The sequence below is a fragment of the Bos mutus genome, chromosome 3 (genome assembly GCF_027580195.1).
Source record: "Bos mutus isolate GX-2022 chromosome 3, NWIPB_WYAK_1.1, whole genome shotgun sequence".
Lineage (NCBI taxonomy): Eukaryota > Metazoa > Chordata > Mammalia > Artiodactyla > Bovidae > Bos > Bos mutus.
Window position 1 is genome coordinate 898,873 of NC_091619.1, and position 24,529 is coordinate 923,401.

The 24,529-nt window shown below is 46.9% G+C and overlaps 1 protein-coding gene across 1 annotated transcript in view; it reads left to right on the top strand.

The window, feature by feature from the left end:
* The window catches only part of LOC102274744 (Fc receptor-like protein 2), a 63,700-nt gene extending 42,519 nt beyond the window's left edge, over positions 1-21,181 (top strand). Inside the window, 1 exon segment of the mRNA XM_070368707.1 lies at positions 20,949-21,181. Coding sequence (XP_070224808.1) covers positions 20,949-21,181 — 233 coding nt within the window.
* Positions 21,182-24,529: the final 3,348 nt, after the last annotated feature.

Sequence of the window (24,529 nt, forward strand, 5' to 3'; positions counted from 1 at the left end):
TGCTAATATCTAATCTGAAAGTGTCCAAGTCCAGGTCCCCCTTCTTGTCTCCCACCAGGACAGGATTTCTAGATCTGGCTGCTGCTGCTGCTTGGGAATAGAGTCTAATCCAGGTGCTTTCTAACATTGCTATGGGAGCTTTGGGGCTTCCCAGGTGGCCCTAGTGGTAAAGAACCAGCCTGCCAATGCAGGAGACATAAGAGATGTGGGTTCAGTCCCCCGGTTGAGAAGATTCCCTGGAGGAGGGCATGGCAACCCACTCAGGTATTCTTGCCTGGAGAATCCCATGGACAGAGGAGCCTGGTGGGCAACAGTCCATAGGGTCACAACGAGTCAGACATGACTGAAGTGACTTAGCACTCACACAAGCAAGAAGGGACTTTGGGCATGTCGTCTCACCTCTCCTGGGCTCAGTCTGTCCTTGTAAAAGTAGAGAATTGAATCGAATAATCTCTAAGAATGAAAGATCCTTGTTGACATATCCATTTTCTCTATCAGTGCAAATGCCAGGAAGCCTGGGGAAATTAGTATCTACTTTATGTAACAGTCATTCCACAAATACGTGTCAGTATGGGTCAGGCATCATTCTGAAAGACACTGAGGATATGCTCTTCTCCAAGAAAAAGTTGAGGTCTTCAGAAATCAGAAAAGAGAGATGAACTGGTCAAGGAGATTAGCGATTTCACTCATACATGTACTGAGTGCTGGACATTTCACAAGGTCTGGGGAACCCAATTAAAGGTCAGATTATTACAACAAGAAAGGGAAGGCCAGTGGAGTCAGGCTGACCTGTGGAATTATATGGCCTGGGGCATCTCCAAACCGCTGTTCCTATCTTTAATTCAGTGTGTGTTACTCACTCAGTCATATCCAACTCTTTGCAGCCCCACGGACGGTAGCACGCCAGGCTCCTCTGTCCATGGGATTCTCCAGGCAAGAATACTGGAGTGGGTTGCCATGCCCTTCTCCAGAGGATCTTCGTGACCCAGGGATCAAACCCAGGTCTCCCATGTTGTGGGCAGATTCTTTACCATCTGAGCCACCAGGGAAGCTCTTTAATTCAGGGATAGTGGCAAATTCCCTTCCCTGAATAAGACTGAGATCCTCTTAAGTCGAGAACTTAGTGCAGACTCAAGCATGAGTGGACCCTCAATAAATGGTAGCTATACTGATGATAGAGGCTTCCTTGATGGCTCAGCAGGTAAGGAATCCGCCTGCAATGCAAGAGACACAGGAGACATGGGTTCGATACCTGGGTCGGGAAGATTCCCTGGAGAAGGAAATGGCAACCCATTCTAGTATTCTTGCCTGAACAATCCCATGGACAGAGGAGCCTGGCGGGCTATAGTCCATGGGGTTGCAAAGAGTCAGACACAGCTGAACATCAGCACAAGCAGCGCACTGATGATATAGAAACAGTACTTTATTGGGATCCCACAGGCACAGTTGTTCAGGAATGGGCAGAACCCACAAGACTATTTCGGCTGAGTAAGGAAGTAGTTGAGCCTCTAAGAGGAGGCACAGAGGTATTACTTTTCATGACTCAGCAATATCTATGTGCCACAATAGATCTGGGTGCCCGAAGGTCCAGAGCCTCTGGGGAGGATGAAGAAAGAAGAGGATACCATTGCCACGTTTCCTTGAGCTTCGTAGAGATGACAGCCCCTGATTCTGCAGCTTTGGCCAACTGGGGAATCTCCCCTTGATATACCTCCAAGCTTTGAGGATAGCAAATCCAGCAAAATATATTGCTGATTTCAGGGCCTTCCCACACCTCTGTTCTGCACCCTTGACCCCAGACCTCTGAACTTCACAACGTTCATGTTATTCCCACCTCTATCTAAACTCCAAGGGAAAGTCTATTGCTTTTCAGAGCTCTTTCTCTCTCTCCATGTATATATCAAGTTACTCATTGGTACCTCATTCCTGCTCTCCGAAAAGCAACACTAGGGACTTTCCCAGTGCTCTAGTGGTTAAGACTTCATGCTTTCAATGTAGGGGGCATGGGTTCAATCCCTGGCCATAGAAATAACACCCCACATGCTTCATGGTGTGGCCAAAAAAATTTTTTTTTAAAGAAAGAAAGAAAAGCAACACTAAGGAACATATGTCCATCAGGGTGGCGTACTCCACGACTTCTTCCTTGCTGCCTTCCACTTATGGAGGTTGGAAAGCTTCTCCCGCAGCTAGAAGTGGCTGGCAAAATCTAAGGAGACATCTGCTAGGAGTTTTCTGGAAAATCTTTCGCTTCCTCAAGTAACAGAGGCAGTTGGTGCCACTGATTTTCCTCCTTTCTCTCTTGAGTAGTTGTGTCATACTCAAAGTTGGGGTAGCTCTCCTGTGACCTCAGGATGACAGACATGCGAATGAAAAGCTAAGATGCTAAAGATAGTGAACGAGCCCAGATCCTTAATGATGCTACTGAGCTGCCTATGCCCAGAATGCTTGTTTGTAAACCATAAGCACCCTCAGATCAAAAGCCAATGTTAGTTGAGTATTCTATTTCCTGTAAACAAGAGCATTTTCTCGGAAACAGAAACAAGAGCAAACAGGTAGAATCAAGTAAGCCAGCAGTTCAGACATAAAATATTAGAGAAGACAGGGCTAATAAACAGCGTGACCAACTTGTCTTGATTTGCCTTGGATTTTCTTGGTTTGGGCATTGAAAGTCCCACACCCTGGAACTCGACATCAGGTAAACAAGAATAGCTGATCATCCTACTTAGACATACCATCAGTTCATAGACAAAAGTGCTAAGCCCTAAGGAAGAAAGAGGTGTGCCCAGGATAACACAGGTTGTAGCCAATCCTAGACTTTCCTAACTCCACATTGAGGGCTCTTCCGTCATGTTGCACATCCACAAAGACATGCTGTCCTTCTCTAGAATCTGAAACTACCAAAATTACCTCCTCCCACTGGACTTCCCTGGTGGGAGGAGGTAAAACAGGACTTCCCTGGTGGCTCAGATGGTAAAGAGTCTGCCTACAATGTGGGAGACCTGGGTTCAATCCCTGGGTCGGGAAGATTCCCTGGAGAAGGACATGGCACCCCACTCCAGTACTCTTGCCTGGAGAATCCCATGGATGGAGGAGCCTGGTGGGCTAAAATTCATAGGGTCGCAGAGAGTCGGACACGACTGAGTGACTTCATTTTCACTTTCTTTTCACTGGAAAACATGTGATTTCCTGGAACTACTAATTAGGACCTGCTTCAGTCTGGTGTATAAGCCATAGCTTCTGTGAATGCTGATAAGTCTAGGGGGGTGAGGCAAAACCTACATCTGCAAAGCTGGAGGGAGCAAGACCACCTCTTGGCTCCTGAAATGGGCTGGGACAGGTCCAGAGCCCCTGCTCGTCAGATGTCATGCTTCTTGGTGATGAGTGGCTTCATGTTAAGTCAACAGTCACAGGAGACTCTCGGCACTGCCAGCCCTCTACTCCTTGTGGCTCCACATTCAACAAACACTTACTAGGGCCTGACTATGCGTGGAGCATGGGGGCTTGTGGTTCACTCTGCTTGAGTGGAATACGGGAGCTAGAGGTTTCACTCTGTTATTTCACTAAACTTTCAAAAACAGTCCTGTGAGATAGGTACAATGGTATTATCTCCACATCATAGATGAAGACATTTTCCCAAAGACCCAGCTTGCTTGGTGACTTCAGACTCAAAGTCTCTGTATTTTGCCTCAGGGTTGTGTTCCTTCTATACCTGCTCCGCCCTCCCTCTCCTTTCTCCTCTGGCTCTCCTGATCATTTCTCCTCTCTGCACCCTTCTCTAGGCTCACACTTACCCCTCTTGATTCTCGGGGGACACAGAAGAGCAGCAACCAGCTGTAGCACGCCCCTCTTGTGCATGTAAAGTAGACTCTGGGTGACCACACAGAGAGATGCTCAGGCTGGGGTTCTGTGAAGCAGAAACTGTGCGATCCCCGTAAACATGGACGTTAACACTTCACACTCATGGATGGATGGATCAGAGCTGTCAGATACCCGGAACTACATCCCAGGCCCAGGGCTCACATTACGATAAATAGTTTGATATCATTCATGCACACAGTACTCTGGGTTACAAACTCTCTGAGCCTTGGTTTCCTCGTTCGTCAAATGAGTGTGGGATTACTCACCCTACAGGTTGTTATGAAAGCCTGCCTAAGAGAAACAAGCAAACAGGATGCTCTCATTCCGTGGAAGAAAAGGATGGTGTTCAGTTCCTGATAGCCAGGGACGGGGGAGCCTGGTGAGCTGCCGTCTATGGGGTCGCACAGAGTCGGACACGACTGAAGCGACTTTGCAGCAGCAGCAGCAGCCTCTTCCTGTAACCTTTTCAGAAGCTCGCTGCCCTCCCCCGCCCCCCCCACACACACTTCCTCTGGACACATGCGAGGTCTTCAGTGCTCCTGTCAAGGGGCACCACACGCACAGCACCAAGACTCCCCCCAGCTTCCCAGCCTGGACTTGGGGGGCTTCTGGACACTGTGGGGACCTCACCTTTGGGAATTAGCTGTCTTTTTCCTTTTGCAGTCAGTTTTCTCCTCAGACCCAAGAGGACAGTTTTCTGTGTCTGCCTTTTTTTTTTTTTTCCTTTTTTGAACAGGCTCCTATCATTTTAGTTACTTGCCTTCAGGAGAAAATTAGAGGGATTGGAATTAGGAGAGAGAGCTGGGTGGGATCATGGGGCAAGAGAGATACAGAGTAGTAAAGAATGCTTCAGTTACGCAAGATAAGTTCTAGATATCTAGAACATAATACCTAGAGTTAGCAATATTGTATTGTGCACTTGAATTTTTTTTTTTAAGACAGCAGATTTCATGTTAAGTGCTCTCCTACAACAAAAACAAAAGAGAAAACTACTGCCCTGGCGGCTGGAGTGACTGCTGGCTCTGGCCAGCAGATGGCAAGATTGCACCACAGAATCTGATGCGAGCCTTCTACGTGGACACCAAAGGGTCCAGAACTGGAAGACAGGAGGAACAACAGGAAGCATGGGATGGGTTTGGAGCAGGGAGCAGAGAGGAATACGCTGTGACTGGAGGGTCCATAGGGAGACTGCTAGACACAGAGCCTCAGCTCTGGAGTTTCACTCCTGGGATGGATTCAGCAGGATCCAGTACATCCACTGGACCCGATCCTAATTTCAAGACTTCACTGTCACCTAGGCTTTGGGTGATTTTCAGCAAGTCATTTCACTTCTCTCAGCCTGTAAAAGGAAGCTGCTGCAGTTCCCTCAGGCTGGCCATAACAACAGAACACAGACTGGGTGTCTTAAACAGCAGACATTTATTTTCTCACAGTCTTGAAGGCGGGAAATCGAAGACTGAGGTGCCTCAGAGCTGGTTTCTCACGAGACCTCCTTTCCTGGCTTTTTGCTTTGTCCTCACATGTCCTCTGGGATGGGGGCAGGTGTGGGGAGTCGCTGGTGAAGGAGAGAGGAAAACTCTCTTATGTCTCTTGTCTTACCAGATTAGGACCCCATCCTTAAGACTTCATTTAATCTTACTTTCCTGCTTATAGGCCCTATCTCCAAATACAGTCACATTGGGAGTTAGGGTTCCAACATATAGATCTGGGGAGAACACAATTCGGTCCCTAACAGAAGCTATTAATAACAACAATACCTATTGGACATGAGTGTTATGGGAATCCATAAAAATAAATAGAAGACAAACTATATGATTCTGTCCACTCTAGTCAGTGACTGGTTTCCCTGGTAGCTCAGACGGTAAAGTGTCTGCCTACAATGCGGGAGTGACTAGAGACCAATTTATAATTCCCTAAGCCCAGAGAGGTTTCAGGAAGGAAGGAGAACTCTGTGTTCAGGAATGATGGTATCCTTTTAACTCATCTCAGGCGGGCCCAGGTTTCCCTCCCTGAAAGATGAGCTGTTTAATATTATACACTTCATTCTTGAACATCATAACAAGACTGCCTAAGACAAGACTTTAGGAAGGACTTCCTGGTACCCAAGAGGTATTAGGCAGAGTAAATTCTTTCCTTTCTCTTCCCACTGGAGATCGATGACTAGGGCAAAGTGTCTTGCTGAAGTCTTTGTCATCTATCTGGGCAAGATAGTATTGATGTAAAGGGAGCAGACCTCATTCAGGCGGCCTCAACCTGGGAAGACAGCTAACCCCCTCAAGGTCAGGACCATGGGAAACCTATTTGGAACCTGTGGGGTATTGCTGGAAGGTGATAGGTGGGATAGGTGTGACTTGGGAAGGATCTTCAATAAAAGTGTATAGCATGGGGAGTTCTGCAGCATCCCAGTGGTTAAGACTCCACATTTCCACTGCAGGGGGGCCTGGGTCCCATCCCTGGGAGGGGAACTAAGATCCTGCATGCCAGGCGGGATAGCCAAAAAAACCAAACCAAAAAAGTGTACAGCATGACACTTGCACTTGGATCTTTCTCCACTTGCTTCCTTTCCAGTGACTCCATCCAAACACACTTCTCCAGCCCAACAGGCACTTCGATCTCCACTTACGGCGCCAGCTGGAAACGAAGAATCTTAAAGATCGGCCGCGTGCTTCCAGTGTTCTCAGGGACTGTGGGAGGTGTGAGAGAGAGAAGGGGAGCAGAGCGGGAACGCTGGGAAATCAACATCACAGTATTTGTATTATCATCCTCGTTATTATCATCATCAACAACAGCCCACATTGTTTAACTCCCCCGGGGTCGGGAGGAAGCGGCAGGGTCTGGGCCAGCTAGAGAGGGGACCCTGTCCAGTTAATGCTGAGTAGTCCTGGCCCTGTGGGGACACCCAGCATAGCCAGGGAAATAGGCCAATCAGTGTCACATGCAAGGTACTCAATGTATGCCTGGCACTTTGTAGGTTTTTGAAAACTTCACAGAGGTGGTAAGCATGGCTCAGGTAGTCTGGGAAGGTTTCACTCAGGAGGTGGCTTTGAGCTGAAAACTGAACGAGAAGTAGCCATTAGAGAAGAGAATAGAAGGACAATGCAGGCAGGAGGGACGCTGTGAGCAAATGCATAGGGGAAGCACAAAACTTGCCTTGTCCAGGAGCCCCAGCAGCTAGTGCTGAGACAAGAGGAGAAATGAGTGATTTCTTTGGGAACAGTTCTTGGAGGGTCTTGAATGTCAAGTGGGCATTTACATTTCCCTCATGAGGCCCTGGAGAGCTCCGCTCTCTGCCTGGAGCTAAGACCTAACATTTTTAGACCAGTCTCTACACATGTATTTCCTCCCTCTCTGTCTCCCCAAAGATTAGACCAGGGACTCACATCCTTTTGCATGTAACATCAGTGTGACTTAGAGCAAATTTCAAGCCCTCTATGTCCCAGCGTCTGTGCCAGGAAATCAAAAACGCGGCCCTGCAAATTCAGTCTAATGATGGGGACAACAATGAACATATGATGTGACCGAACCCATGCTAGAGGGATAGTTATCTCAGCTAGAGAAACTGCAGGCCTTCCTCTTGGATCCAGAAGGTCCAGCATGAATGTGGGGGGAGGACCCTCAGCTGCCCTTCGCTTCCCCAGCTTTCCCATCCCAGCTTCCCCATCTGTGTACTCGCGTGAGATCATAAGTCACAGTACCATAAACCACTCCAGAGTGTGTAATAAGTGAATTATTTACCAATGACCCTGGCTAAATGTTCAGAGGGATAAATGATTAAGCCGCAGATCTGTCAAAAAGTTCTCATAAATAAGTAATTCTGTGCCGCTTTAATGGGCTTTGTAAATTACTCATTCATGCCATTTCGGGATCACTCTGTGGGGTAAATTCCTCACACGTACTGATTTACTGCTTCAGTCTGGATAGGATGGGACAAATTCTGCTAGCCAGCTGGGTAGATCCCCAGGTGCCAGGCCACCTGGCAGAGTCCCCAGAGATGAGGACATCTTCCGGTGTTACCTCACAGGAATGTGGGGTCAGAGGTAGGCTAGACTTCTTGGCTACCTGGAGTTTCAGGAGAACTGCAGTGCCCAGGGTTCTTTTCCTACAAACATTCGCCCAGCGAGAATGTCCTTAACACCCACCATGTCCCAGGCTCTGTGCCAGGAAACCAAAAATGTAGAAGTGTGCCCTGCAAGCTCAATCTAATGGTGGAGACAAGACTGGACACACGATGTGATCAAAGTCACGCTAGAGGGCTACTTGATTTCATTGGAGAGATAGCTGTCTCAGCTGGAGAAACTGGGGACGACTCCTGAGCGTGGGGTCTAAGAGTGTTCACTGTTTACAGAGGCCTGGCTCCAACTCAGTCAAGATGGGCTGCACAGTGTTGCTGTGATAACAAACAGCCCTGCAGTCTCAGTGTCAATCCGAAGACTTACTGCGGCTCAGCTGAGGGCTCTACTCCACCGCCCCACCCCACCCTCCTGCCAGGACTCAGGCTGGTGGGACAGCACCCCCGGGGACGCTGCCACCCCCAGGACGCTGTGGCCGAGGAAGAAGAGAATGGAGCACAGCACACCCTGGCCCCTAGAGCTGCTGACCAGGAGGGTCACTTCTCCTCCCATTTCACTGGCCAGAGAAGTCATGTAGTCATGCTCAAGTGTGACAGAGACAATCTGGAGAAAAAGAAAGAGACGGGGACAGATTGAGAGACAGAAATGTTTGTGAACAGCCCTAAGGCTTACCCTAAGTGCAAATTCTGACTCTATGAACTTAATTAGCTGTGCAGCCATGGGCAAGTTCCTGAACTTTTTTATCTTTTAATTTCTTCAACTGTAAAAATGGGGATATTAATAATAACTACTGGGGACACCACGGCTGGTTCAGTGGTGAAGACTCCACACTTTCACTGCAGGGGGCCCAGGTTCAACCCCTGGTCAGGGAATTAGATCCCATATGCTGCACAGTGTAACCAAAAATAGTGATAACTACTAGTTTTTGGAGGATTGAGTGAGATCATCCATGTTATACACTTAGCACTGTGCCTGCCACATGGTGAGCGCTCAGAAGCTTGGTTGGCTAATGTTATTGTAGCTTCCATTATCAGTAGAAGTAGTAGTAATATCCTGCTGTTCACTCGCTAAATTGTGTGCGACTTTGCGACCCCATGGACTGCAGCACGCCGGGCTTCCCTGTCCTTCATCATCTCCCAGAGTTTGCTCAAATTCATGTCTATCGAGTCAGTGATGCCATCCAACCATCTCATTCTCTGCCACCCGCTTCTCCTCCTGCCCTCAACCTTTCCCAGCATCAGGATCTTTTCCAGTGAGTCAGCTCTTTGCATCAGGTGGCCAAAGTATTGGCGCGTCAGCTTCAGCATCAGTAACATCCTAGTAGAAGCTGAATACTGAAGAGTGAATGGGTTCCCAGTGGCCTGGGAAGAAGGGGAGGAGCGTCAGGTGTGGTGCGGGCTTCCTCTGCCTTCCCAGAGGCTGGAGAAGCATCTGCTCCTGTGGCTTTCACAGCAGCCCAAGTGGCTGCCAAGCGAACAGGAAGAAAAGATCCTGTAAATCAGCTTGTTTTCTCTGAATGTTTCAGGCTGACTGGTAGAGACCCGAGCCCATTGCTGGAAGGAGGGCCATTGACTACCAAGGCTCCGCACCTTCTTCAACTTTCATGGGGATCATGAGGCTAACGAGCCGCCTTTGTTTAGCTTGTCAAGGCAATCACTCTGGGCCCACAGGTCATAGCCCTGTCCACCCTGCCTGAGTAAGTCCAGGGCCGCCTCGAGTTTTACCTCCACTCTAAAACTGAAGACATGATTTCCCATCTTTCATAATCCAACCAGCTCACACTTACTCACAGCCTGGCAGGCTGCAGAGGAGCATCAGTCAACTCTTTACTCAGTTCATCCCACACTAAGTCCCTACCCTGAGTGAGGGGCTGTGCTGGGAGAGGTGGGACCTCAGACATCTCTACCAGTACCTTCTGGGCCTCCTGGAAACATGCCAGCTACTGGGGGAGATGAGACATGGATGCTGGGAAATGATGACAAAATGTGCTACAGGCGTCGAGGGTCAGTGGAAGAAGAACAGTCCTCTGAAACAGGTAAAGGAAAAGCTGTACCTCGGAGGTTCTCCTTACCCACCTTCCAGCCCTGAAGACATGGCCTTGGCCTTGGACTTGGGAGGCACTTTAGGGCCATCAGGGTCTGATCATTGAGCAGAAGGGAAGCAGAGAGCTACAGAGGTGGGAAGAGTGGGATAAGAGAGTGTGAGAAAGATGCTGTGTTTCCAGAAGCAAAAGAGACTAGGCCTGGTGGGACAGGGCCATAAGGATGAGGACACTGACGAGCTTTTGCTCCTCACACGTAATACATCTCATAGCAAAATCAAAACAAATTTTTGCTGTGTATCTACTATGTTTCATGAACCAGGGTTAGATACTTTCATTCTATGATTTATTTACTCCTCAAAGCAGCCCTTTGCTTGCATTTTGTAGAGTTTGCTTCCCAGATGAACAAAATGAGGCTCAAGGAAAGAACTGGCTCACACACGGATGAGCGTGGAGCCAGGATACACCATCTGGTCGTGGGAATCCTGCCTCCAGGGTTTTGCTATTCCCCTTACAACCGTCTTCCGGAGCCCCAGTGAACCTCTTAAAACACTCATCAGATTGTGTTGTTCCTCAGCCTAAAAGCCTTCAATGGCAGCCATCCCCAGAACAAAGTCAAAATCTTTAGTATGACATGCAAGTCCCTCCACGTCTGGCTAGGGATGTCTTCAGTCTTCTATCGCTTCAATCTCAGTTATCGTTGTCTGCACCCGTATTGGAAGACCTAGTATTTATGGAGCATCTGCTACAAACCAAGTGCTTCTTCCATGGCTCAGTGGTAAAGAATCTGCCTGCAGTGCAGGAGACACAGGGGATGCAGGTTTGACCCCTAGGTCGGGAAATCCCATGGACAGAGGAGCCTGGGACTGCAAAGAGTCAGACAAGACTGAGCACACACACAGATTCACATGATGTACCAGACACTTAACAAACATTTCACATATACTGTTGTTTCATCCTCCTGACAACCCCCTGAGGCAAATACCACTGCAGCCGCACTTTATGGGTAAGGAAACAGATTCATAGAATGGCTTAGTAATTTGCCCAAGGTCACATATCTTGCAGAGTCTGGGAGTCACACCCAGGCAGTTCACTTCTAGGACAGAAATGCGGATTTCTTTGTGATCCCCACAGCCAATTCAGGTTTCCATGGTTTGACTTATATTCTTTCTTCCTTTTTTTATCTAAAATATCATTTTCTTCTTTCTTCCCTCGATAAAGATCACTTATCATGCAGGTCCGGATGTAGAACTTCTTTTTAAAGTAATTTTTCCCTCTACATTAGGTTAGAGCTTTTAGATTTTTCTAGAGAGTATTGCTATGGAACCAGCTGAGCATCTGTACCTGCTGACTTCTGCTGATATGTCTATCTCCCCTTTTAGAATTAAAGCAACTTGAGGACAGACTCTACCATATCCATCTTTATTTCCCCAGTCTGAAGGAAAAAGCTTGACCCTACTTCCCCTTCCACATACCACTGAATTCTTCCTTTTCTTTACAGTGAAACTTCTCAAACAGTTGTCTGGACTCACTGTTTCTTATAGGTCTCTCTTCACCTTCTTTCTGGAACCTACTTCAGCCAGGCCTCAGCCCTCCTGACTCCACCAAAAAAGACTGAAATCAAGGTCACCTAGGACTTCCTTATTTTCACTGTTAGCTTGATCTACCAGCAGCCTTTGACACAGCTGACCACTCATTCCTGCTAGAAATTCCGTCTTCCCTTACTTCCAGCACACCTCCCTGCCTTGTGTTTCTCTCCACTCTCCTTCCAAGTCTCCTCTGCTCGTTCCCTTTTCTCTCCTTGACCTCTAAACATTGGAGTGTCCTCTGGTTCTATCTTTGGATCTCTTCTCTTATCTACACTCACTCACATCTTAGGTGATCTCATCCGGTCTCATGACTTTAAATACCATCTATATGCTAATGACTCCCAAATTTATATCTTCTGCTCAGAATATTCTCTCCTGAATTCTAGATTCCATTAGCCAACTATTTACTGGCTAGCTCTACTTGGGTGTCTGAAACACACCTCAAACTTAGCCTGTTTAAAACCAAGCTCCTGATCGTCCCTCGTGCCCTTCCAGCTCCCCCGTGGAGACCTGCCCCTTCTGCCTTCTCCCCTGTCTCAGGAAATGACAGTGCCTCCTCCTTGCAGCCACCAGATCCTGAGAGTCATCCTTGACGCTGCTGCTTCTCCCACACCTCACTTGTAATCTGTCGATGAATCACGTCCATTCTACCGTCAAAAGAAATCTAGACTACTCTCATCCACTCACCAGCTCTCACCTTGGTCCAAGTCACTCTTCCGTGATTGTTGAGCCGCACCCCGCCTGCCACCTGGCCTGCCTGCTTCTGCCTGTTTCCCCGTAGCTGCCAAAATGCTCCTGTGAAAATATGTCAGGCAGAATCGTCATCATTCCTCTGCTCACTACCTTCCATTGGCAGCACAACACATCATATCAATGTGGAATATCAATATCATATCAATATTAACACTTGGGAGTCTTTGCAATGATCGCTGAGGGCTTTCTGACCTTTTCCTTTCTGTTCCTTGATGGGTCTCCTCACCCTCTGGGCTCAAGTGATACTCTTCTCTCCACACTCTCTCAGACACATTAGACATGTGCCCACCTTATGGCCTTAGCACTTGCTATGCCCTCCCTAGAATGTTCTCCCCAGATTTCCGCACATCTAACTCCCTTACCTCCTATAGTTCTTCATTATGTGTCATCTTTTCTATGCATCTTTGCCAGGGCAACCTCCCCTAACATTTTCTATTCCCTCTTTTTACTTTATCTCCTTGCGTGCATGCTAAGTCACTTCAGTCACGTCTGACTCTTTGCAACCCTATGGGCTGTAGACTGCCAATCTCCTCTGTCCATGGGATTCTCCAGGCAAGAATACTGGAGTGGGTTGCCATGCCCTCCTCCAGGGGATCATCCAGACCCTGGGATTGAATCTGCATCTCCTGCACTGGCAGGAGGGTTCTTTACCACTAGCACCACCCGGGAAGCCCATTTATCTCCTTCAGTTCAGTTCGGTTCAGTCGCTCAGTCATGTCCGACTCTTTGTGACCCCATGAATCGCAGCACACCAGGCCTCTCTGTCCATCACCATCTCCCGGAGTTCACTCAGACTCATGTCCATCGAGTCGGTCATCCTCTGTCATCTCCTTCTCCTCCTGCCCCCAATCCCTCCCAGCATCAGAGTCTTTTCCAACGAGTCAACTCTTCACATGAGGTGGCTAAAGTACTGGAGTTTCAGCTTTAGCTTAGTCCTTTCAAAGAAATCCCAGGGCTGATCTCCTTCAGAATGGACTGGTTGGATCTCCTTGCAGTCCAAGGGACTCTCAAGAGTCTTCTCCAACACCACAGTTCAAAAGCATCAGTTCTTAGTTACATTTAATTATTTGTCTGTAATTTATTTTGTTAAATATGATGTTTATTTGCTTATTTATTTTGGGCTGTGCCCAGTCTTAGTTGCAGCACTCGGGATCTTCTGGGCTTCTCTCTAGCTGTTGCTTAGTTGCCTCATGGCATGTGGGTTCAATCCCAGGGTTTGGAACATCCCCTAGAGAAGGAAATGGCAACCCGCTCCACTATTGTCACCTGAAAAATCCCATAGACAGAAGAGACTGGTGGGCTACAGTCCGTGGGGCCGCCAAGAATTGGACACAACCAAGCACACACATGGCGCAACACAGCCTGTGGGATATTAGTTCACCAGCCTGGGATCAAACCACGTCCCCCGCGTTGGAAGGCAGATTTTCAACCACTAGACTACCAGGGAAGTCCCTATCTATAACTTATTTGTAATATTATCTATTTACCCCAAGATAAATGCAGAGGCTTTGTTGGGGGGCCGGGGTGGGGGGTTGATTGGCTAGTTAGCTGGTTTGCTTCCCTGATAGCTCAGTTGGTAAAGAATCCACCTGCAATGCAGGAGACCCCAGTTCGATTCCTGGGTTGGGAAGATCCACTGGAGAAGGGAAAGGGTGCCCGCTCCAGTATTCTGGCCTAGAGAATTCCATGGGCTGTATAGTCCATGGGGTCACAGAGAGTTGGACACGACTGAGCAACTTTCACTTTCTTTCACTTTTGTTTTAATCACTGTTGTTTCTCCAATGCTAGTACAATACTTAACACATTGTAGGTACTCAATAAATATTGGATGACTAAATGAACAAATCTTTGTAACTCTAGCACCTAGACAAACATTTGTGGGACCGCTATTATAGTGGTGCTTCTCCATTGGCAGCAAGCACTGCACATTTTCAAAGCATCAGCTGCCACTCCATTCACATGTAAATACAGAAACACAGCCTCAAGCCAAAGAGAAATTACTTTTGTGTTCCCCTGTATGTGTGGATTGCCTATGCCTAGGTCCCATCTATCAGAGAGGAGAACAGACAGTTGACTGGAATGTAGTTCACTTACACAGAGAAGAAATGACTTGAAAACTAGCTACTTGATGAGTAAAGTTCTGGAAAATGCTCTCTTCAAAAGGAGAGAGGCAGTTTCTCACTCACCTGGGAGGAAATTTCTGGTTTATTGTGTTTCTCTCCAAAGTTATGGCTTTCCAATCCTGCCAGAAGCCACCAAGGGAGCACTGCCTTTCAGAATGGGGCTTCCAATTCTGAAAAATTAATTTTAAATAGAGACACATTACACCTCCCCACAGAGCACTTAACGGAAAAGTGCTACTTAGACTCAACTTGGCTGCCAAGTCTGCTCAGGCTGGGGGACCATTGGTGGGTGGCTCTCGGTCCCACTAACCCATCCCCATAGACCCAGTCTGGCTCCCAGACCCTCCTCCCTCCCAGAATCACTACAGTCCTGATTTCTCTTTTAAGTGGTTGATATTCCTCATCACCCATTTAAATTCCACACAAATTTACTAATGTCTGTTTTTCACCTTGCACTGTACTAGGTATTGGGAGAAGGTGTGAAGACAGAATGAATGTTCCATCATTTCATGAATTAAGGTTGGAGAAGCTGTATCATAGGATCCTTCAAGAACCACCATATTCTTCATTAACTCACACTGATTGATTGCAGCCACAGAGCCAAGAACTGTGTACAAGTCAGCAGACACAATGTATACATTTATTAAACAGATTGGATACTAAGAAAAGGCTTTAAATGCAAAACAAGCCAAGAGGCAGTTTGCTGTAATGGCAATAACATGTCATTGGGATTCTAACAATCTGGGTTCATGGTCCATCACTGCTGTTTCTATGCTATGGATAAGTTTCCTTGTTTTCCTCATCTGCAAAATAGAAATAATAATAACTCTACTGCCTACTTCACAGGGCTATCATTTACAAGGATGGATGTGTCATTATTTAAATTGCTATTGCTTCTAGTACAACTGCTGTTGCTACCAGACACAGTCATTATTCTGGGAAGGGTTCCCTAGGAAGGCTTCCTGGGGGAGGTAGAACTTGGAACCTGGTCTGTTGCCATCTCAGCTTAACCATTCTTATCTACAAACTGACCTCTCCCCACTGCAGGCAGTAAGCTCTCTAACCACAAGTCTGCTGTTTAATATCCTTATTATGTACTTCCCTGGTGGTCCAGTGGTTAAGAATCCTCCTGCCAATGCTGGGGACATGGTTTGATCCCTGGTTGGGGAAGACACCACTAAGCCAGTGAGCCACAACTTCTGAAGCCCATGTGCCCTAGAGCCCGTCCCCCACAACAAGAGAAGCCACTGCAGTGATATGCCTGTGTACTGAAACTAGAGAATAGTTCCCACTTGTTGCAACTAGAGAAAGCCTGTGGGCAACAACAAAGATCCAGAGCAGCCAAATATAAATAAATTATTTAATTTTTTAAATATCCTTATTACAACACAGATCACTCTCCTACTTCCAGCCTTTTAACTCCCCCTCACCGTCAAGAAAATCCAAACACCTCCAATGACTTCTGTGATGCTGGGAAATCCTCTCCAATCTCAGCTCCTGCCAAAGCTGTCCTTGTATCTGCATTCTGCCTTTCTCAAGATGCCCGTTGCTCACAGACCTAGGTCAGCCCATGCTCCTCTCTAGATGAAGCCCAGCCAACTCCTCTCTTCACCCATCTCACATCTAGCCAACTTTCAAGACATGGCTCAAGAGCCACCTCCTCCAGAAAGCCTTTCCTGACCCCCACGTTGAGTTCTGCACTCCACTTCTGTTATCCCACTGTGCCCTAGGCTGACATCTGCTTGTAGCTCAGCACTTACCATGGTGATTTGTTATTGCTTGCTCATCTGTTCCTTCAGTCTGCAAACTTCTTGAGGACCTGGAAGATGACTTGCACCTCTGAATCCCCAGAGCACTCAGAAGTCTCTTGAAAAAAAAAAAATTTTACTAAGTGAAAATATTAGCAATGGAAAAGAGCAGAATCAGTGGAGAGACATGAAAAAGGTATTCCATCCAGGCAGTGCAGTCAGGAGAAATAAAGATGTGCAAGCTGGAATGGGGTGATGGGGTGAGGTGGAAGAGTAATAGGCAGGCAAATGGATCCGGAGCCTCTGCTCTAAGGGATGATTAGGAAATAAGACTGGGAGGCATGAGAGGCTGGTCACCGACGCTGTGAATGCTGAACCCGATCCCATAGGATATAACGTGGGCCTGACAAGGCAGAACTATTCTTTTTTTTTTTTTTTTGGTAAGGCAAACTGATGCACGCTATACTTTTTTAAAAATTTATTTATTTTTATAAATAAATACAAGTAAATAAATTTTATTTATTTATTATAGTTCTGCTGAGCCTTTGTTGCTGCACACAGGCTTTCTCTAGTTGCAGTGAGTGGGGGCTACTCTTCGTTGAGGTATGTGGGCTCCTCATTGCGGTGGGCTCTCTGGCTGCAGGGCACGGGCTTTAGGTGCTTGGGCTTCGGTAGTTGGGCTTAGTTGCTCCGAGGCATGTGGGATCTTCTTGGGATTGAACCAATGTCCCTTGCATTGCAAGGTGGATTCTTAAGCCACTGGTACTCACCAGGGAAGCCCCAAGGCAGCAGTATTCTGAGACATTTAAGGAGAGAAGGGATGGGACCTGGGTGCCTGGCCTGTGTGCAAGAAGGGTATCTGGAAAAAAGACTTGGTTGGTACCAGATTTGGCAGTGATGAGGGCAGGTCAGACACAAACTTGGTGAAGAGATTTTGTGGATATAATTAAGGTCCCAGATCAGTTGACTTTGAGTTAATTAAAAGGCAGATTATTCTGAGCCTACTTAATCAGAAAAAAACCCTTAATAAAGGAACCGGGCCCTCACTGGAAAAAGAGATTCAAAGCAGCAGAAACAATCTCCTGCTGGCCTTAAAGAAGAGGACATTCATAGTGTGAGTGGCCTATAGAGAGAGCTGGCTTCTAGGAGCTGACTGCCTCAGTCCCACAACCACAAGGAACTGAGCAGAGAACCTCTTCACAGTCTCCATGACAAAGCCCTACAGACTTCCCTACAGTTGGTAAAGAATCCTCCTACAATGCAGGAGACCCTGGTTCGATTCCTGGGTGAGGAAGATCCCCTGGAAGAAGGGAAAGGCTACCCCTCCAGTATTCTGGCCTAGAGAATTTCATGGACTGTATAGTCCATGCAGTGGCAAAGAGTGAGCTTTCACTTTCACAGACTTCCCAAGACACTTTCCCTACATCCTGGACTCTAGACCTCCTGGGCTAGTAATTACCTACTCCTATTACCCTATTCCGACTTCCCTGGGGGCTCAGATGATAAAGCATCTGTCTACAATGTGGGAGACCTGGGTTCTATCCCTGGGTTGGGAAGTTCCCTAGAGAAGGATATGGCAACCCATTCCAGTACTCTTGCCTAGAAAATCCCATGGACGGAGGAGCCTGGTGTCCATGGGGTCGCAAAGAGTCAGACACGACTGAGCGACTTCACATTACCCTATTCCAGCTTCATCCCTTTCTTTCTGCCCAGACTTCTGACCTACAGAACTGTAAGCAAATAAATTCATGTTGTTTAGAACTGCTAAGTCTGTGGTATTTGATTACACAGCAATATATCACTAATCTAAGGGATCTTGAGTCAGCAATGTAGCATCAGAGAAATGTGTGCAGGGTGAGCTTCTGAGAGTCTTTTTCATAAAGAAGACTCCACAGAGAAGAACAACTACAGCTCTCCTAGTTCAAAACATCCCCAAAGGCAGAGACCACATCTCCTGCCACCTGCGGATCCTTTCTGCCCACCCCACTGCCTTACCTCCAGGCCCCTACATTTCTCAGGTATTACAAAACTGTAAATTGGTTAAGGTTTTCAAGGCTCTCCTCTCCAGAGAACAGGCACTGGAAACAACCCAAGGGTGTCTCTTTAGAGGATTTGTTGAATAAATCATGTTATATCCACATAAGGAAGTACTATTAAAGTGGGGGGGAAAGGCAGCCACCTTTAGAGATATGGGGAAAATCTCCCTGCTATATTGTTAGGTGAAAAAAGAGAGGGGCAGAACACAGAACACCAGTGTCTAAGAAAAGGTGAAAGTGAAAGTCGCTCAGTCGTGTCCGATTTTGAGACCCCATGGACTATATAGTCCATGGAATTCTCCAGGCCAGAATACTGGAGTGGGTAGCCTTTTCCTTCTCCAGGGGATCTTCCCAACGCAGGGATCGAACCCAGGCCTCCCACATTACAGGCGGATTCTTTACCAGCTGAGCCACAAGGGAAGCTGTCTAAGAAAAGAAGACTCTAAACTCATGCATTTGTATGGGCTTGTGAAGGCACTGGAAAGCAAATTAATCCAGTTCCCTATAAGAGATGGAATGGGGGGGGGGGGGGGGCGGTTGGAGAGCAGGGATGATGAAGATGGTAAAAATGAGACTTCTCAATACATTCCTTTTTATATCATTCTTTAAACCTTTGAACTTATTCAAAATAAATTATTTAAAGGTACTGACAAGGAAAAAATATTTTTTTCTACTTCCTTAATGCTGTATCTATATGAGACGATGGATGTTCACTAGAACTCTTGTGGTAATCATTTCACGATGTACGTAAGTCAAATCATTATGTTGTACACCTTAAACTTATACAGTGCTGTATGTCCATTATATCTCAACAAAACTGTGAAATAAATGAATAAATTAAGGTACTGAAACATTTTGAGGGGAAGAGATTCCTAGAGGACCAAACAAACTGAAGAGCTGTGATTCTGTGACAGGCAGCCTCCAAATTGAACAGAAAGAAGACTAGCCAGATATGATTTTGCAACCAGGAAGGTGATATTCCTGTGTGCTAGATTATATTAACTAGGATCTGTGTGACCAGGTACTTCTGTGAGGTCCTAAATGTGTTAGAGTAAAGTGAGGGAGGTGTTAGGATGTGTTTGTGGGGCTGTGTGTGGGAATGTTACAGGGTCCAGTCAGTCTAGGGCAACCTAGACAATCCTGATATCTGCAAAATTTGGTGGTAGACTGGTCTGGACAAGGAGGGTGGTAAGAGCTAGATTGTGTTCCCCAAAATCCATGTTTGAGGGTCCTCAGAATGAGACTATATATGGAAATTAGGCCTTTGAAGAAGCAAATAGGACTTCCCTGGTTGTCCAGTGGTTAAGAGTCCACCTGCCAATGCAGGGGACACAGCTTCAATCCCTAGTCCAGGAAGATTCCACATGCTTCAGGGCAACTACTTAAGCCTGCGCCCTAGCGCCCATGCTATGCAACAAGATTAGTCACTGCAATGAGAAGCCAGAGCACTGCAACTAGAGAGTGGTCCTGGATGTAACCAGAGAAAGCCAGGAAGACCCTGTGTGGCCAAAAATAAATATTTTAAAGATGTAATTAAATTAAAATAAGATCTTTATGTGAAAGTGAAGTTGCTCAGTCGTGTCCGACTCTGCGACCCCATGGACTGTAGCCTACCAGGCTCTTCTGTCCATGGGATTTTCCAGGCAAGAATACTGGAGTGGGTTGCCATTGCTTTCTCCAGGAGATCTTTCCAACCCAGGGATTGAACCCGGGTCTCCCGCATCGTAGGCAGATGCTTTACCGTCTGAGCCATCAGGAAAGATCGGTATGGTTGGCCTTAATCCAACATGGCCGGTGTCCTTATTTGAAGAGATTAGGACACACACAAGCACTAAGGGAAACCGTGGGATGGCCCGGGAGAAAAAAGGAGAGCTGCCTCAGAAGAAACCAGTCCTGCTGACACACTGCTTTGGGACTTCTAGCCTCCAGAGCTGGGAGAAAATGTTTACACCACCCGGTCTTCGGCAGCCACAGCAAATAGATACAAAAGGGAACTGGCCTGCGGGCAGGGAGGATAGCTTTGCTAAGGGGTGAGCTCAGAAGAGAAGCAGGGGCAAGGGGGTGAGAGGGGATGGTGCTGAGGGCGGCACAACTTTGGGGGGTCCTGGAAGAAAAGGAAGAGGGGCAGAGCACAGAAGAGAGGAAGGAGAAGTCCTGCGAGCCTGTGTGTGTTTGCGGGGTGGTGGGCAGTGAGCGGAAGGTACAAAGTCTCTCATTTCTCTCTCTTAAAATCCCATTTTCCCCAGAGCCAGCCCTTCCCCAGGGCCACACTCTCAATGTCCCTCTGTTCTGCTCGGGGAGCAGAAGGTTTGGCTCCGAGGAGGGCCCAGTGCAGAGCCGCCCGCCCCTCCCCGCCATCTGACAGCCCATTGTGCCCACGCAGCTTGGAGAGGTGACTCTGAGGGGCACTCTCCCCCAGCCCGGGAAGGTCTATGGCTCCCAGGGCTCCCCCGGTGCCGCTGGGAGCAGAGGGGACCGGCTGCCGGGATGGGGAGGGGACGGCGGGTGGGGGCTGGGCAGCCAGGATTGATTGCAGCCTCAGCTGGCGCGGTCCCCTCCCGCCACCTCCGCCCCTCGCCCCGCGGCAGCTGGGCGCGCGCCCTCTCCTTTCTCCAGGTCTTTGTGGCTCCAGTTTATTTTCCAGTTAATGAAGTGGGGAGGAGGCTGCGTGCTGGCTGCTGCCCCTGGAGACGCCGGAGTTCTGAAGGCATCTCCTCCCCGAGACTGCAGCCTGCGCCCCCACCCCTTTCGCGCCCGCCCCCGCCCCAGGCGGCCTGCGGGTCCCACCTGCCGAGCGTCCGCCGCCCGCGGCCTCACTCCGCCCACCCCGGGCCAAGGCCAAGGCCAAGGCCAAGGCCGGCGTCCGGGGCTGTGGGAGCGTAGGGAAAAGCCTGCGGCCAAAGTTGAACTCTCCTGCCGTCGGTCGGCTGTGTGTCTTCCAGCTTTACACTCAGCCGCTCTGAGTGTAAGACGAGCGGTGGAGTCTGGGAACTTAACTCTCCACTCTGGGGCCAGGGGAGGTGAGGGAACCAGGGTTTAGATCAGCGAATACAGGAAATAAGTTTCTGCGTTGTATCCAGGCTTTGCAGCCTGCCAGCTGAGCAACCTGGGGCAGGTTGCCTTACATCTCTGGGACTTTAGTTCCTTCATCTGTAAAATGGAGAAAACAAGTAGTTTCCAATGGGGGAAACAAGTCGTTATTGAGAGGAGTAAATGAGATAATTTCACAGTAAAGCACTTATAATAATTCAGGCACATAATAAACTTTAGGAAAAGTGTCACCATTCAGCATTATCTTAATAAAATACCAATGCTATAGACATAGATGAATCCTATTTTATGGGGTCAGGAGGTTGATGCTATTTTGCTTTTTTTTGGGGGGGGGCTTCATTAATAAAGGAAAAGAATACAAAATTATAAATGCAAAAGTAGGTAAGAAGTGAACATTTGTTTTAAAAATGAATAAAGGATTCATAAAGTTACAACATTTAAAAAGTTGGCAAATCAAAATCATTAAAATCCAGAAAAAAGCATAATCATTTTTATCCATTAACTGCCTGACACACCCATTAATATTTTTTGCTACTTTTTTGGCTGCATACCCTTTGATTGATTCCCCATAATGATTCTGTAATGTTTTTTATAGAGAGAGCAGAAGGATAATTCGGTTTTCTTCTGGCATGGTTGATCAAAATTTATCTTTTTATTATCAATAGTCTTTAAAAATGTCTTTCAACTTTAAAATTGCTATATTAATGTATGCATGCATGCATTCTAAGTTGCTTCAGTCATGTCCAACTCTTTTCCACTTCATGAATTGTACCTACTAGGCTCCTCTGTCCATGGGATTCTCCAGACAGGAATGCTGGAGTGGGTTTCCATGCCCTGCTCCAGAAGATCTTCCCCACCCAGGGATTGAACCCACATCTCTTATGTCTCCTGCATTGGCAGGTGGGTTCTTTACCACTAGCAGCACCTGGGAAGACCATTATATTGATAATACCATTTATAATTTTAGAGTTGTTATTTTTGGAAGACAAATCTGTACATTAAAAAAAAAATAATTGAGCTGTAAGATATCAGGACAGTTTGAGTTTCTTTATGTTGTTGTTGTTCAGTCACTAACTCTTGTCCAATGCTTTGCAACCTATGGACTGCAGCACGCCAGGCTTTTCGGTCCTTCACTATCTCCAGGATAGCGATTTGCACAAACAAGTGACCACTGAGTCAACGATGCCATCCAACCATCTCATGTCACCCTCTGTCTCACCCTTCTCCTCCTGCCCTCAATCTTTCCTAGCATCAGGATCTTTTCCGGTAAGTCAGCTCTTCACATCAAGTGGCCAAAGTATTGTAACTAATCTTAAATATTTGTTATAAAGGACACCAGTCATTATTAACCAGCTTGTCCTTATTGTAGCAATCTATTATGTTATCTTTATCAAATCACCAAGAAATTGAAAATTTCTCCACTGTAATCGTATGTGTTACTCTCTTTATTAATTGGGATATTGAAGAATCCCAGAGCCTTTAGAAAACTATTCTCTTCCTCTTAGCACAATATCTCTTTGGGGATAAACTGAGTTTTGTGTTACAATTCTCTTCCTAATGTCAGAATAATTTCTATCTAATCATTTCATATAAAATACACAGGAAGCATTTTTGTATGGCTTATTTATAATTTATATGCTACATCATTAGGCATATTCCTGACAGGAAAGAACTTCCATTTTGACAGAGCATCAATGAGAACCAAACCCCTCACTTGCCACATTACACGTCAGGTGATTAGAAAAACTTTCTGTGGACTAGCTTTCCACGCCTCCAGGTCTGGGTACTAGAGGACACGTTCTCGCCACCACGACCCTCTTGTTCTGCATCTACATGTCCCGATGCTGCCTGAGTCAGCTTGGTGACCACAGGAGCATTCCTGGAATCTACCCTTATACCAGAGGGTTAACATAACCATACATGCAAGTGATTATGAGCTGTATTGCGTAAATACTTTCATCCAACCTAAATGGACTTCCTACTCAATCTCCCCTTAGCCAGGCCCACAGAATGTCCATGACCTCCTGACCTGAGGGAAAGTGGGGTGGAGGAAAGTAATAATGAAAAGAAAACAGCAGACGTAATCAACTGTGATTACAGTATCTTACTCTTGCATTTTTTATGCAGAACCACATGAAAGTACTGGAGCATAGACGGGGTGCCACCCGGGGCCTTAGAAGGTCCTGAGCAACCGAGCTTCATTAACTTCATGGGAATTCTCCCTCTGCTTGTAGACTATTGGGTGAGTTGTCATTTCATAGGCTCTAGAGGGTTTCTCTATAGTACCCCCAAAATGCCTCCTTACCAAGTATACACTGTCAGACATACGTTTCCTTGGTTAAAACATTGCCCCAGGAACTGCCCTGGTGGTCCAGTGGTTACAATTTATATATATTATATAATATCTGGGGTGTCAGGGGGAGGATATGGAGTCCTTCACATTTTAGCATAAGCTCATTCGCCAGGGAAAGTTTAGAGCAGAAAGAGAGCTCTCAAGATTGTGGAATAATGCTTCAAGAAAGATACCTGATCATCAAAGACAAACTTCTTTCACTTCACACTTTGTGTGAGGAATGAATGTGCTGGATTCTGCAGCCAAATATGGGGTTGCAAATAGCCTATGTGAGAAAGTGGAGCTGGGGGAAACACTTATAGGAACTCAGCATCATTTGTAATCACTTTTGGATTCTGAGCAATAATAGAAAAGATAAGAATTATTTGTAATATTAATAGAAATTTTTTAGCAAAATCACATTGCTCGGTAAATATTTTTTTTTTATTCAGTGCCTTAAGCCACATGCTGGTGACCTAGCTGAGCATGAGTTGGGAAGACACATACTTTTTCTGATTTGCTCTGGCTTGCTTCCCCCACAATCACCTGCCCAGACTTCCCAGTCTCTGCTTCCCAACCTCCGCTTGTCTAAGGTCATGACTCAGATCCCAGCCTATCTGAACTACACCACCAACACCCTACTCCCCACCCACCTTGGGTAATTTCTAGTTCCCACTTTCCCTGAGGTAAACATTTGATGGTTTATTTGGGAGAAAGAGAATCTCAGTTCACCATTGCTTTTCTTTCCTTTTTTTTTGGCCCTTCTGCTAAGAATGTGGGATCTTAATTCCCCACCCTGAAATCAAGCCCATGCCCCCTGCATTGGAAGCACAGTCTTAACCGCTGGACCCCCAGGAAAGTCCCTGTTTCCATTTAGACTCTGAATAGAGGTGGTGGTAAAATCATCCAAGAAGATCCAGAAGCAGAG